The sequence below is a fragment of the Ursus americanus genome, chromosome 21 (genome assembly GCF_024610735.1).
Source record: "Ursus americanus isolate L20-20 chromosome 21, mUrsAme1.1.p, whole genome shotgun sequence".
In the NCBI taxonomy this organism is placed as follows: domain Eukaryota; kingdom Metazoa; phylum Chordata; class Mammalia; order Carnivora; family Ursidae; genus Ursus; species Ursus americanus.
Window position 1 is genome coordinate 38581837 of NC_142147.1, and position 14345 is coordinate 38596181.

General features: G+C 46.3%; 1 protein-coding gene across 12 annotated transcripts in view; it reads left to right on the forward strand.

Moving 5' to 3' along the window:
* The first annotated feature begins 11713 nt into the window (after positions 1 to 11713).
* Positions 11714 to 14345, forward strand: part of ZNF507 (zinc finger protein 507) — a 44839-nt gene continuing 42207 nt past the window's right edge. For 6 of the 12 annotated variants that reach the window (XM_045796134.2, XM_045796135.2, XM_045796133.2 and 3 more), the window contains exon 1: positions 11714 to 11887. In XM_045796134.2, the coding sequence (XP_045652090.2) occupies positions 11752 to 11887 (136 nt within the window). In that variant the 5' untranslated portion in view covers positions 11714 to 11751. Of the gene's footprint in view, positions 13434 to 14345 lie in introns of all 12 variants that reach the window. The other 6 variants (XM_087870661.1, XM_045796142.2, XM_087870659.1 and 3 more) reach the window with 4 other exon arrangements.

Below are 14345 nucleotides of genomic sequence, written 5' to 3' on the forward strand. Positions count from 1 at the left end.
CAGTGAAGGCAGAGAAGGAAGTGCAAATGGAAAGAAATGGAAACAAGAGTTTGGAAAGCTTAAGTCAAGCCTGGGTCCAGCCAGAGTCAGGAAAGAAGCTTCCATTGTCTTCCCTCCTTCCCTCCCCCTTCCCGGGATTCTACACAGATAGGAATTAAGCAAGGCCATTTTCCTGAGTATTTTTGTTTCCAGATCCCTTCTTCCATCTTCTGTGCAATTACTTGCAATCAACTCAAATATATAAATAGACACATTTAAAAATACCCCCACCTCATCAGGTGTTCCCAACTCGGTTTCGAGATGGCATTCTAGAAATCCAAGATCTCCCGAGGACACGAGGCATGTCATGAGTTGAAGAAAGGGAGCAGATATGGTCTCAGGAAGCAGAGCCCTTAACCAAGTGAGCCAGTGCGGCGACTGTGGAATACAGGCCCATGGGAGAAGTGAAATGCTCCTAAAGACAGAACTTGGGGTTGAGGGAACTAATTCTCTAGAAGGGAGGAACTGAAGCCAAGGACGCCTTGGTGAGGCACTGACCCCGTCAGCCAGGGAATTCGAGGTGACACCTGTCATCAGTAACCCTGGCTATCACAGATCTGACGTGTGGTCCCCCTACTGATTACATCCCAGCCTTGTACAAAAGTGGATTGGACAGGACTAATTACTGCAACTGTTGATGTTACGGGGTTTCGAAGACTTTTATCCAGCATTTAAGAGACTTACAGGAAATCTCCAGGCAGTTACGGCGAGGCGCTGAGTGTGTCTTGCAGCTGGCTCAAAGCCAATCATTTGGAGGATAACTTTAATTCCTGGGATATGGAGTCATACAGTCAGGAAGTAGGCCTGACCCCAGGAAGGTCAGTGTCGTGGCCAACTACCCTGGGCTCAATTTAGAGACATAACTATGGCAACGACTGTGCCCAATCGGTTATTAGAGGAGATTTATTGACGGATATGCTTGAATAGCAGAGCCATTAATTGCAATTACCAGACAAGACACTTTGTTCATCTCGGGGAACTGGATGCCAAAACGTCCTAACAACTTTAAAATCCCATTTGCTCTTGGGCTCTCGGCTGGCGTCACCGCACCTGCTTCAGCCTCCCAATACTGAGAGGGAGAGGAGAAAGGGTTTAGCTTGACGCGTCACCGGCTGCAGAAACTGGCAAGTGCCGGGTGCCAGGGCCTGAGCTGTAGGCCCTTCTCACAGCCCCCACAATGCCCTTCACAAAAGTGAGGGTAGACTGCACGAGCAGACATGCCCATAATTTTTTTCAAGATTCCCTGGGTTGCCTCTGGGCCTTCCTGAGCCGGGTGTAGCACAGCCTGGGCTCTTTCACTTTGCGGTTCCCCAATTCCTGGATTTCATCCATCTGGTCTTCCTCTGGGCAGCCCCTCCTGAACTCCCCATTTCTTGAAAACAGTGACGGACTCCCACCCCCCATGCCTTCTACCGTCCCACTGCTCTCAGTCCTTCCTTGTGCTGCGGCCAAGCTCCTTACCGGTCTGCCTGATTACCTGTCTGCTTCCATCTCCCTCACTCAATTCTAAGGCCCACAAGAGTACAGACTTGGTCTGCCTTCCCACCGCCATGTTCCTAGTGCCTAGAACAGTCCCCCTGCCCCTGCACACAGATATCCAGAAAGTATTTGTTAAATGAATAAATGGAGTCGGTATACTCTATTTAGAGTTTGTGCTGAGAGGGCCTCCGCTCCTCAACTGGATAATGTCCATGAAAGCAGAGCTGCTCCCCCAGCATCTTACTCAGCACTGCACACACCTTAGGTGTTTTGGAACTTACACAAGTGGATGGGAGAGGTTGCAAACCGCAAACGCAATCCATGCATCGGAGTAGGCAAAAGCACATCTCCTACCACTTTTCAAGGAACAATCATAGCCAACACTGAAATAGCGCTTTCTACAGGGGCACTGGTCAAAGGTCAGGAATTGGGGCACAGAGAGGTAAAGTGATGTGCCCAAGGTCACACAGCTGAGTAAGTGATGGATCCAGGGAAGAGAGGCAGGCAGTCCAGCCCAGACTCTGTGCTCCATGTTATGCTATTTCTCTTGACTTTGAAATCTAGGATAAATACAAAAAATAATATAATTCTAATAGTAATAATTAGAAAAATACCCCGAGGGAAGTCTCTGGGCACTAACACTACGTCTCCTTGATTGACTCCTATGTTTCATTCAAACTAGATTATAAATTACAAACCTCTGCACCGAATCAAGATGTCACTTGATAATCTTTCCCTTATAGATTAAACATCAAGAGTATACTTAACCTGAGGATAGCAAGGCAAATGATTCAGAAAATTCTTTCCGTGAAGGAGTGGAACGTGGTCGTTCCCTAGAGCTGAGAAGGCAAGCCCACCCTGGGGCTCTGCCTGGGTTTGGATTACGAGAGTGCTCAGCTAACACAGATGAACTTCCCCATCAATGCAAAACTGGCCATACCAGGGGCCCTTCTCTTCTACATCATTTCAGCATTAATGTGCAGGAGGACCTTTGATTAATGAGACTACTCGAAGAACTGGAACTTTCTATACTCAACACTGAGGCCCAGGAATGTAATGTGAAGTGTTCATCTAAATCAAAATTTCCTCAACAAGGCCTAGAACCCACAGGAATGGAACCCATGTTGACTGCTATCTACCTCTCCATTCTACACAATCAAACGGAAGGCTACAGATGGAATGTCATGTTACCCCCCCCCCACCAAATTCATATATGGAAACCTATCCTCAAGATGATGGTATTAGGAGGTGGGATTTGGGGGAGGTGATCAGGTCATGAGGGTACAGCCCTCATGAATGAAATTAGTGCGTTATATCGTTATATAAAAGAGACCCCGGAGAGTGCCCTGGCCCCTCCTACCGTGTGAGGACAACTGTCTATGAACCAGGAAGCGGGCCCTCACCAGACGCTTCTCTTGAACTTCCCAGCCTCCAGAAGCATGAGAAACAAATGTCTGCTGGTTAGAAACCTCACAGTCTATGGTTTTCTGTTACAGCAGCCTGAACCACTAAGTCATCACGGCGTGATCTGATATTGGGCTGAGGAACCCAAAGCCCCACGAGAATCTCAGTCCTAAGATAGACTCCACTCATCATTCATTCACTTATTCATTCATTCATTCGCTCATTCATTCATTCTTGTTTCTTCATCAACATCTATTAGCTCCAGGCACCACACTGACCCAATGTCAGATGACTTCACAGAATGTGCCATTTATGGCCGGGGGTTGACATCAATGCAATATCCACGCAGGTCAACTACAGTTGTGGTAAGAGCTGAAGTCAAAGGGCACAGGGCACCGAAGAGAGGGCAAACGCATCTCCCCTGATCACAGAGGTCAGGCTCTTTGCGGAGACCAGGAGAGGACGGGGAAGAGGTAGGAGGACACCAGGCTTGGTGCAGCTGGGAAACAAAAAAACACCCCTGAGAATGGGCGTGAGGGACTGAGGCAGGGCAGTGGCCGGGAACATCAGGCCGGACCCCCCAAGGCTGGATAAAGGTCTGGATCTTTGTCAGAAGCCATTGGAGATTTGGGGCACCGCTGGAAAGGAAAAGACCCGAGGACTGATCAGAAGGTGACACTGACAGCTGGGTGACGCATCTCTTCTGTTCACTCTACTCGCTAAGGCAGGAAACTGGGTGGAGCCGCTGAGAGAAAAGAAACAGGCAACAGCAGGGGTTGAAACAGAAAGGGTTTTCTGGACCATCTTCACATCATCAGAAAGTTAAACAGCGGGGTGTTGCATCCCCAGAGGGGAACAGTTAGGACTCGCTACCCTCAGGCCACCCTGTATGGTTCTGCAAACCAGAAGCAACCCTCAAAGCTTGGTAACATTGAGGGTCAAATCATACTCACCCATGGAGATGGGTTCTATCTGGCATTACTGTCACTAGAGCATAAAAAAAAAACCCTGTAATTCTCGTGCTGACACCAACATTACCATGCATCAGTATAACGGTACTAATTTTAATCTGCACAAAAATCACAGAAATTTCATGCTGAAAGGAACTTTAAATATCATCTGAATATTTGTGAATTTTTCCAGTATGCTATAGATGTTTTCGTGTATAATTTATCTCCTATTAACATGTATGTTTGGTGGCCTCTAAATAAATTGTTTTTCATGGACTTAGCCTATGTACATTTCCTTGTAAGTCCCTCTCATTTCCACCCAAACCCAAGTGGGACACACACACACGGGCAAGAGTATACCCAGAAGGGGCTCAATCAACACTGTTAGTTGACTGACTAACTGACAACAGACCAAAGGCTGCTTCGGAACCTGACAATCAAAGCCATAAAGTCAAGAGAATGATCCAGGCCTCATTTAAGAGTCTGGTAAATGGGGCACCTGAGTGGCACAGTCGGTCTAAACATCCGAATCTTGGTTTCAGCTCAGGTCATGATCTCAGGGTCATGAGATTGAGCCCTGTAACCGGCTCCAAGCTCAGCACAGAGTTTGCTTGAGACTCTCTCTCCCTCTCCTTCTGCCCCTCCCACTTGTGCACTCTCTCTCTCTCTCTGTCTCTCTCTCTCTCTAAAATAAATAAATAAATCTTTTTTAAAAATATTAAAAGAATCTGGTAAAAACATAGGGTAGAGATGAGGTGAACGGTCAAAGATTTCTTCCACTGGCTCATCAAAGAATGAAAACAGAAAAAACTGGAAGGAGCTATAACCTGGGGCCCCAGCCCCTCCCCCTGCAGGGCAGGCCATTCTGTCTTCCACAGGGAAAAGTGGAACATGGCATATTTCTGGTTAAAAGGTCGGGGCGGGGGATGAATATATAAATGAGTATATTAAGCAAAATGAGAGGTTTTGCAATTTTAGAAGGAAAGTAGGTTTCTTAGATGACAGCAGAAACCACTTCCAGATTTTTCTTTTCTCTGATCCATCAATGTTGCCCTAGCCATCAACCAAGTTCACACAGTCCAGACATTTTGGATGGAATCAACATCATTTTGGATTGAATCAACATGTTAGCACCCTCATTCTTCAAAATGCAGAGGCTACAGATCTAAGATTAAACCTGTAGAAACCAACCCCTAGATGTCATTGTTGCTGCTGAAATATCAAATCTTTGAGTCTTTGAAATTTTAAATCTGAAGAGATAGCAGTGTTAATCTGAGTAAACCACTTAAATAATGCAAATTCAATTCACTTTCAATTTTTCAAAGCCAAGTCCAAAGTCTTCTGGACTTCGTAACCAAAATGTAACTGCATCTTAGGGTGTTAGCACGCATGCCGTTGCCAAGAAAATCCGCATTTAGGAAAAATAGGCTTAAAACCCACGTAGTCATATGTGACATGACTAACTGGGCTCACATCAACTTCTACAACTGATGAGCTGATTTTAGAGTAGCTGGATGATTCTGGCCTCTTCTTTTCCGTGTGTCCCCCAACTTCTGTGCTTGACTCTCTCATTGGTGCTGGAGCCAAGAGCTGTCTGAGCTCCTCACCGAGGCACACTGAATGAACAGAGATGCTCACTGGCCCTCCACTTCACACTCTGTTTCCAGTTAGCCTCAAACGCGACATGGTTTTTGTTCAATGTCTCTTGTCTCCGTCTCTCCCTTCCCTTTGGTATCATTCCAATCTGAACCTTAGCACTAATAATACTTATTGTTTACTAATCGTTTCCTACGGATCAGGTGCATTAGGGTTTCCTATACATTCTGTCCTTGAAACTTGTCAACAGCCCTGTGAAATAGGTGTCACTATCCCATACATTTTACAGATGAAGTAACAGAGCACAGAGAGGTTAAGTAACTTGCCCTAGCTCACACAGCTAGTGAATACAAAGAGGTTTTGAAGTTCAGGGTGAAACCCAGGGTACAGTCTGGATTCTTAGGGCTTCTCTGCAGCCAGCTCTCAGGTCCCTAACTGGATGCCATCTTTCTTCTCTCTCCCAAACCCTTGGTTCTCAATCTGATGTGGGATCTTCCCAAAAGACGGCTTTCAAGGAGATCCTCAAATAAAGTCCACGCCTAGGAGTGTGTCTGCTGAATGAAATCACTTTTTCATTCAATCAATGAATGTTTATTGAGTGTACCTATATTCCAAGCCCTATTCTAAGCCAGGGGGGAATATCAATGAACAAGACTAACAAGCCTCCTGGGCTCCTGGAACTCATTCACCACCAGGGTAGACAGATGGTAAGGCAGGATTACATATGTAATTAATGACCACAGAGCTAAGTCCACAAAGATGTGTGAAATAAGACAAACAGAGTTCCTAACACAGGGCCCTGGCCCAGGAAGGCCCTCGGCAGATGCTCAATGCCTGTCTGTGCCTGGGCCAGCCCCAGCCCCAGTGTGCCTTGGTAGCCAAAGCTCTCCCTGCTCCCCTCTGCAAGCCCCCCATGCCAAGCCGAGCTGTCTCCACGACCCAGACAGATGCCCTGTGTCCACGCCACTTCTCACCTCCATTCGTCTTGGTCCATTTCCTTCCACATTCCAAGCAGATCCATTCAGAAACTAGGCTCAAGCAGCTTTTTCCCTCCCATCAGCTGGTCATAGGGATCTCTGTCCATGTGGCGCAGAGGCAAGAGAGGTGGATGACGTGGGAGTCTTGTCACCTACTCAGGAAGCCCCACTCATGCCTGATTCTGGAAGTACCACTTCCAACTCACAACAGATTGCCACTGGGCCTTCCCAACCTTCGGACTTGCTGGAGCGTCATGGCCAGAAAGGGCCTAAAAACCGCAGCGTGGACTATCTCTGGAAGCCATGCGCATTTTCCCTTTCTTTTCTCACTCGTGTTTCTTTGTCCATGAAAGAAGCCTCCCAGAAGGTCAAAAACGAAACGATGTGGTTTTTTTTTTTCCGAAAGATTTTATTTATTTATTTATTTAACAGAGAGAGACAGCCAGTGAGAGAGGGAACGCAAGCAGGGGGAGTGGGAGAGGAAGAAGCAGGCTCCCAGCGGAAGAGCCTGACGTGGGGATCAATCCCAGGACTCCGGGATCACGCCCTGAGCCGAAGGCAGACGCTTAATGACTGAGCCACTCAGGCGCCCCTACACAATGTTTTTTATGCTCGGTGTTCCATGGTATGTGAGGAGCTCGGAGCTGGAAGACCCTAGAAGGGAGACGACGTGCTATCTACGGGTGCCGTTTACTGATGTCTTCAGGAAGCAAGAAGTGGAGCTCCCTGCCAGCTAATGATGATGCCAGTGGCCTCTCCTAGTCTATCACCTCAAGAGGAGCTGTCAAAATAACAAACGACACATTTTTAGGTCGCAGGATTACCCCTTGGCCAGGCCCTCTTGGTTTGATTAGCGGTTATTTTTCCTCTTAGTGCCCTTCTTCATCTTCTTTTCCTTCTTTTCATTTTCTTCCCCTGCCCCTCTCATCAATAAAGGTCACCGCGTTAAGGAAACCACTTCTCTGAGAAGAATTTAACAGTATCCTATTATAATCACATCGTCCTGCTCGGAAGCAGGTGGTATTACCTGTCAACGGGGTTTGGGACATTGCAAATAGCTGCCACGCACCTCAGCGGAAGCTCCCAGGCAGATAAAGTGACCAAAGGAGACAGCCCTCCGGAGGCCTCAGAATCTCATTTTCATTCCCCTTGTGGAAAAGAGACTGACTTTATTGACAAAGACGACTGAAAATTGCTTGAGCGTTCCAATAACCAGTCTGCGTTGAGGCAGAGAGACAGTCTGGCGGAGGCGAGCTCCCTGCTCCGTGGCAGCTTCGCCGAGCCACGTTGTGCCGCCGCACCAGCCTGTGCATATGCAGACCAGACTGGAAGGAGCCTCCCGACGTCCTCAAACGCAGCCCCTCTCCACCTCCACTCCCAGCCTGCTGCTGCCTTTCCTGGATCCCAACCATAAATCAACATGAATTCAGGGAATCTCTGCCAGAAACCGAATTCCTAGGCTGATTTGGGGGCCCAGAGGTCGGAGCTGGGTTAGCTTGCCAAGGCTAATGTCCCACTTGCCACTGGAGTGCTCTGTGGCTTGACTGCACCTTCCAGGTATGCCACTAGATGTCCCCACCACGGATTCTTGTCCTTATTCCCCAGTCCTGCATATAAGCCAGTCCCGGGGGCTCAGGGAAGTCTACACAGAATTCCATCACCACCTGGACCACAGGGCTGCCTTAGATGCTAGGACGGTCTGGGCTCCTCAGCGGGCCTCCTCTAAACCCGTTGGTGGCTCAGACCCCAAACAGCTGAGCTGAAAGTATGAGCAGTGTTAGCTAGAGCAGCCCCTAACTCTCACAACAGGTGCCCCTGCACTTCCTGCAACCAGTCCTAGCCATCACCGGTCATTGGGCATCCTTCTGGTTTATTCAGGTCCTCGGTAAGAAATAAATTAATATGTGCGCCTCGTAGAACCAGAGATTTTAGATGTCAATGTGCTGTGGAAATAATGTAGGTCTGTGGCTTTTAGCAGAGAATGAATGACAGATAGATAATTTATGATGATTCTCGAGATCTGAACTGCAATTATGAAGTATTTCTAGGTGTATATTCAGGATGCAAAGTGTAAGGAACCTAGAGCTAAAGTTAATTTATTACTGACAGCTGTATATATAATAATATATCATGTCTTTTAATCTTACATTCCTTCTGACTTACATCAAGCAATCCTTTCATTCATTAATAAAATCAAGCCTTGCCATTATTCTTAATGAAGAAGTCCCATTTTGAATCCGGAGGACTCCTATAATTAAACTCTATACTTCCATATACCAGACATCTGAAGCTCAAAAAAAAAAAAAAAAGATAAATTGAACTTCTTGTTTTACAGGCAGGATGAAAAAACATCAGAAAGACGGAGCCCACCTGCTCACAGTCCCACTGGAGCTAAACAGAAAGTCGGGGGAAATGTTTGTGTTTATCTTCTCAGCTCACACCATTACTCTTTTTTTTTTTCTCCTTTTAGCCATCCCCCGCCCCCTGCCTCCTGTCACCCCTCCACCATCTTTCCTTTTTTGAGGCAGTATATTCAAAGGATGTTTTTTTAAAGGTCAAGATAAAAAATGGCAACTAAAAGAAATACAGGCTAACGTGTCTCCTCCAATTTTCTGCACTGTGCCAAACACTTACACGATTAATCCTGTCAAAAGAAATCTAATCTAATCTTATTACACCAAAGACAAGGTGTCCTTTATAAGTATGGTGGCTGGGAACAAGTTGGTCTTCTCAAGTTTCGACTGGTTCAGTGTCTCATTCAGTTTACAGTCAGTCATCACCTTGGCAACTCATTCACTGCACTGCCCTTAGCGTTCCCAAAATTTAAACAGTGTTCTTGTTGAAGTCATCGAGCACACACCATGTATTGTCAGACTTCCTGGTCATTTTAGAAGATACAGACCCATGATACTTGTAGAAGCAAAACCTTTAACCTCATCCACTAATTAATGATCACAAAGTGGAATAATGAGATACGTGGAGATAGGGATCCAGTTATCCAGGTCATCTCTCATCTGGAGACAGAATCAGATTCCAGGAGTAGGTGCGAGAGAACTGAGTAAGCAAGTTTCCTATCTGTAACACTGAATCTTACTATGATCGGTTAATTAAATCATGATAAATAACATTCTGCGGCAAGTGAAAGCTGCTCAGAAGGGTTCGGTGGGATGACCATAAGTTCAATGGTTCAAAGACATTCACTACATCTGAGTGTCTTTGCATTCCTCTGACTTAAAAATGTTTACTGTAATTCTCTGGAGAGCTCTCGTACAGGAAAGAAAAATACTGAGGTTTTGCTCCACTGGCTTTTTGAAATTGCTAACGCTTTCCTATTGGTTCCGTGTCTTACACTTTCTCTTTCTTCAGTAATGAAGGTTCTAATTCATTAACATCGCTATCTGGTTTCTTTCTATTGGTTCTGCCTCTTCCTGTTACATCAGCGTAGGGAGGAGGAATGTCAGTCAGCAGGGGCCATGCCATGCTGCAGTAACAAACAGCTCCAAGGGTTGGTGGCTTCCTCACCCTACATATCCGTTGTGGGACAGCTGGGGGCTCGGCTCACCACTGCTACTCTAAGATGGCGGCTGGCAGGGTGGCCACCATTTTGAACACTGCCAGTCATCAAGTTGGTGGGAAAACAGTACTCTGGAGGTAACTGCGCTGGCGATTAAATGCTCCAGGATGGAGGGACACCTCCACAAGACACTATTCATGAGCCAGCACCAGCCACAGTCCACACCTCAGCCAGGAAGAGGGTCAGGAAGTTCTATCTAACCTTGTTCTGCAAGAGGGACATTGGAAAATAACTGGTGCGTTCCACAGAATTCCTCAGAATTCCAGAGAAACTCCAGACAGATAAATTAATCTTCTTTCTCTTGTTGAGAAGTCCCTTATTTTCCCTGGATCACAAGTGCTCCACTTTGTTTTTGCCTTCTTCCCTGATCAAATAATTCTCTGACTTCTGTCCACTTTCAGATTCATGGACATGACAGTTACTGCTAAAGAAAATTTTCTCTTCAGATGGTTATAAGCTAGGATTATTCATATAGCTCAAGGAAAGGAAAGAAATTTGCACATTAATTGTTCTCGCTTTCTCCTTTTCATATATTTCCGGTTTTCCTTATATTTTTCCCTCCCTCTTCCACGGTCATCTCCTGCCCAATCTCTTTTATTGAAAAACAATAGCTCAACACTTTATTTGTCCTTTTTCTTAGCTATTTGGTCCAATTTGGCAAAGGAGTCTGTAGATTAGCAGAAATCTAACTTTCCTGGTTCCCCAACTCCCCCGATTCAGATGAATTTGTACCCTGAGATACAGTAAGAAGAATTACTGACCTGTCTGAACAGTGCCTAAGTTTTGCTAGATATTTCTCCCACTTAATAATTGAGAGCCCAGCCCACTGCAAAGACTTCTAAATACATCTAGAAGTCCCCAAGAGCTATCTCAATGAACAAGCCCAATCCATTGCTGTGAGGGAAATCTTAGGTTTGCTCCCTTCCTATTGCTCCTGGCCCACCTACTGAGTCCAGACCCAAACACCCTGCTGTGTAGTTCCTAATGTACCCAAACAGTCCAGCATTCTCTGTGAAGCTGGATGCAATGCTTCACTCCCTTTGTATTTTACTTTGTTCTCAGGGGAACCAAAATAAGGCTGCTTATAACCCTGGTGTGTATATCACGAATAAAAACAGAGCCAGATGACAAACACCATGGTCCCCTCAGAAGGACTGAGGTTGTGTTACTGTGTGGAACTACCAAGTCGGGCCATAACCCCTAGGATGAGTTCTTTCCCTGGAAATCTTCCCTCTCTCTCAAGCAAATAGATTACCCAGGGCTAGCCCTGCCCCTCACCAGTCACACCTGAAGTGCAGCCGCAAACCTAGCTAGGACCTCTCCATTTTAGCCAAGAACACAACAGAAAACATAGCCCAACAAGCGCAGGAACAAATTCATACGCATAGGGCTGAAAAGAGTGCCAGTTCTCATGGTGAAAAGCCAATTAGGGAGGAGATGGAGTGATGAAGCTAGCCCACAGCAGACTGGGGCGACGTGGGAAGACACACCGACTTCTTGGCCCAGGCGACCACTGAGAGGACAATATACAGGCCTCGGGAGACAACGACCTAGACCCGAACCCACCTAGGACCGGGGCTACACCCTCCTCGCGTCCGCCCAGCCCGAGTGCCCCAGGCCGCCTGTGGGCGGGGCCTGAGTATCGCCCCGCCCCGCCGCCCGCCACTCGGGTCACATGACCTGCCCGCGGCTCACGTGATCCGTCCCTAGCGCCGCCATCTTGGAGCTCCGGATGAGGAGGGGAAAAGCGGGGGAAAAGAGGGAAAAGAGCCGGGAGAGAGGTGGGCGAGGACGAGGGCGAGGGCACGGCCGGGCTCCTGGCCGGCCAAAGGAGGCTCGCGGAAGCAGCAGCCGCCGCCCGACCGCAGGTACCGCGCCCCGGGGCCGCCCCTCCGCCTGCAGGTAGCGCCGCCGCCGGCCATGTGCGTCCTACCCTCAGGCCTCTACCGGCGCCCGCTTCCTCTTCTGCGGGCCGACACCGCCCGGTGCTCGCCACATGCCCCAAGTTCCGCGTCCTCTTCCAGTGCTCTGCGCCGCCCACAGCAAGGCCTGCGGAGACCCCGGGCTTGCCCTGCCGCGGGGGGGTGGGGGGGAACCTGCCGCTCTCCGCATACTGTCACCAGCCTGGTCTCCAGGCGGGCCTGCTAGGCGTTGGTTGCTTCCTTCCCCTCTGCAGATGTGAAACCGCTTAGGCCAGCCTGGATAAAGCTCACGACGGTGCCCTCACCGCATCTCCTGATGACTTTTCTCAAGCCCCATCGCCCCAGCCCTTTAGCCAATTCTTGGTGTAGGAAAAGCTAGTACAGAAAATCCTAGCCTTCTGCCCCTACGAATCTTTTCGGCGAACTGGTGTCCCCAGAGATCACTGAGATCAGTGGGAAAAGCTCCCACCTTTTAAGACCTGCGGGCATCCGGAGTGAATGGTCTGTGTGGAAGGCCTGGATGATTAATTAGGCGGAGGCCATCATCCCAACCCGTAGGCGATCTTTTTAGTTACTGCGGTGGGCTGTAATTTACTATCAGTGTGCATCTCTTTTATCAGGCAATTACTGGATTTATCACCTCCTTGAGCTTGTACTTTCTTCAGTACTCTGCTTTGACTCAGTGTATGGGTTGCGTTATTGATTAAAAGAGAAAGCCTGGCCCTTCATTCCTTTACCTTACTAACTCGTTTAAAATTAACTTCAGGGGAGGACCAAAGACGTGCTTTCTGCCCTGGCAACGAACTATTTACTTAACCATAATCGATAAGATAGCTGCATTCTAGGAGAAACGAATAGGCATTATTCGATTTTTGAGATTCAGTCTAGCTAGTATAAGAAACTGTGGCAAAGAAATGTAAGACCAGGGCAGGAAACTGCCTTAGAAGATATATAGGTCAGTCTACTGTGTCCTCTCTTTTCATGCGTACTGTGCTTGCACAGAACTGTTTGAAGTTTGCAGAATCATCCTTTAGATTGTTTTTTTGGTTAAAACTGAAAAAGCAATATACAATTTATTGTTCCTTATGCATTAGAAAGTGATATCAGTAAAAACAATAGTATTTTGAGTCAATTAGATAAATTCTGAGCTAAAACAAAATACACAATTATTGGGAGAAGTTTCCAGAGCAGTTTTTTTCTAACTTGTGCAAAATCATAATCTACTTGTTAGAGAAATTATGTAAATTTGCATCACGTGATTGGGTTGCGTGAACATTCCTCTGAATTTCTTTTTGACATAAAATACTGGGAAATTTTTCACTGCCAAAAGAAATAATTACCTTGTTTCATCAAGAAAGAGAAATGTTTGATACTATATACTTCCACTCTTGGCCACAGCTGAATTCTGAAGATTGATCCAAGGGACTGTGTTAATTTCAGGAATTGATTTGAAAGACATTGGCTCTGCCACTTAACAGCCATGTAACCTTGGGTAAGTCGCTTAAACCACACTGAGTGTTTCCTTATTTGTAAAATTGTGTAACACCCACCTGGCCTGTTCCAAAGCGTTATAAAGATCAAACACTAACATGTTTGACACCGGCTAGCTGTAAGGGGCTGTTATTCTTTTCAGTATTGATTCTTTATACATATTTGTTCTTACTGAGATGTAAGAGGGAAAACGGTATATTAAGAAAGGGGATTTAGAATCAGGCCTGGATTCCGGTTCTTAAGCCAGTTATTACCTTACATCTGTGAGCCTCAGTTTCCTTACCTGCAAAAAAGAGGCTACTATTACCAGAAATAACATGCTAATACACAAAGTCTACATAGGCACTGCGCCTGGATGGTGAGCACTTGAAGGGCAAGGATTTCTTCTTACTTACTTTAGTAGTCTCCAGCACTGTGCTTGGCACATTATAGGTGCTCAGTAAATGTTAAATCTTATTACTGGTTAATGTTAGTTAGACCTTATGTCTTCACCGTAGCTGCCAAATTAGAATATTCTTTCAGGCTAGATGCCAGCTAAGAAATCTTAGATTATGAAATTCATGTATTTGTGATATTATACTATTTTTTCTTAGTGGCAATTAATCAAATTAAGCTAAGGAGATTTTAACTCAAAGAAATTGTAGCTGACAATAAGATAAATCTATAAATAATGTGTAAGCAATCTCGAGGTAATTTTTTATAGACAGTTTACAATTCAGGGACATGAAAGTTTATCCAGTACCAGTCTCTTGTTTTACATCTGAGAAATCTGAGTAAAACCCACAGAAACAGTGATTTGCCTAATGTCACACAGCTGACTGAGGGTACTCCAGAAGAGGAACTTCTGCCTTTCAGCTGGAGCAAAATGTTTTATATTTTAGAATTATAATCTAGAAGAATGGGAAATTGGCCA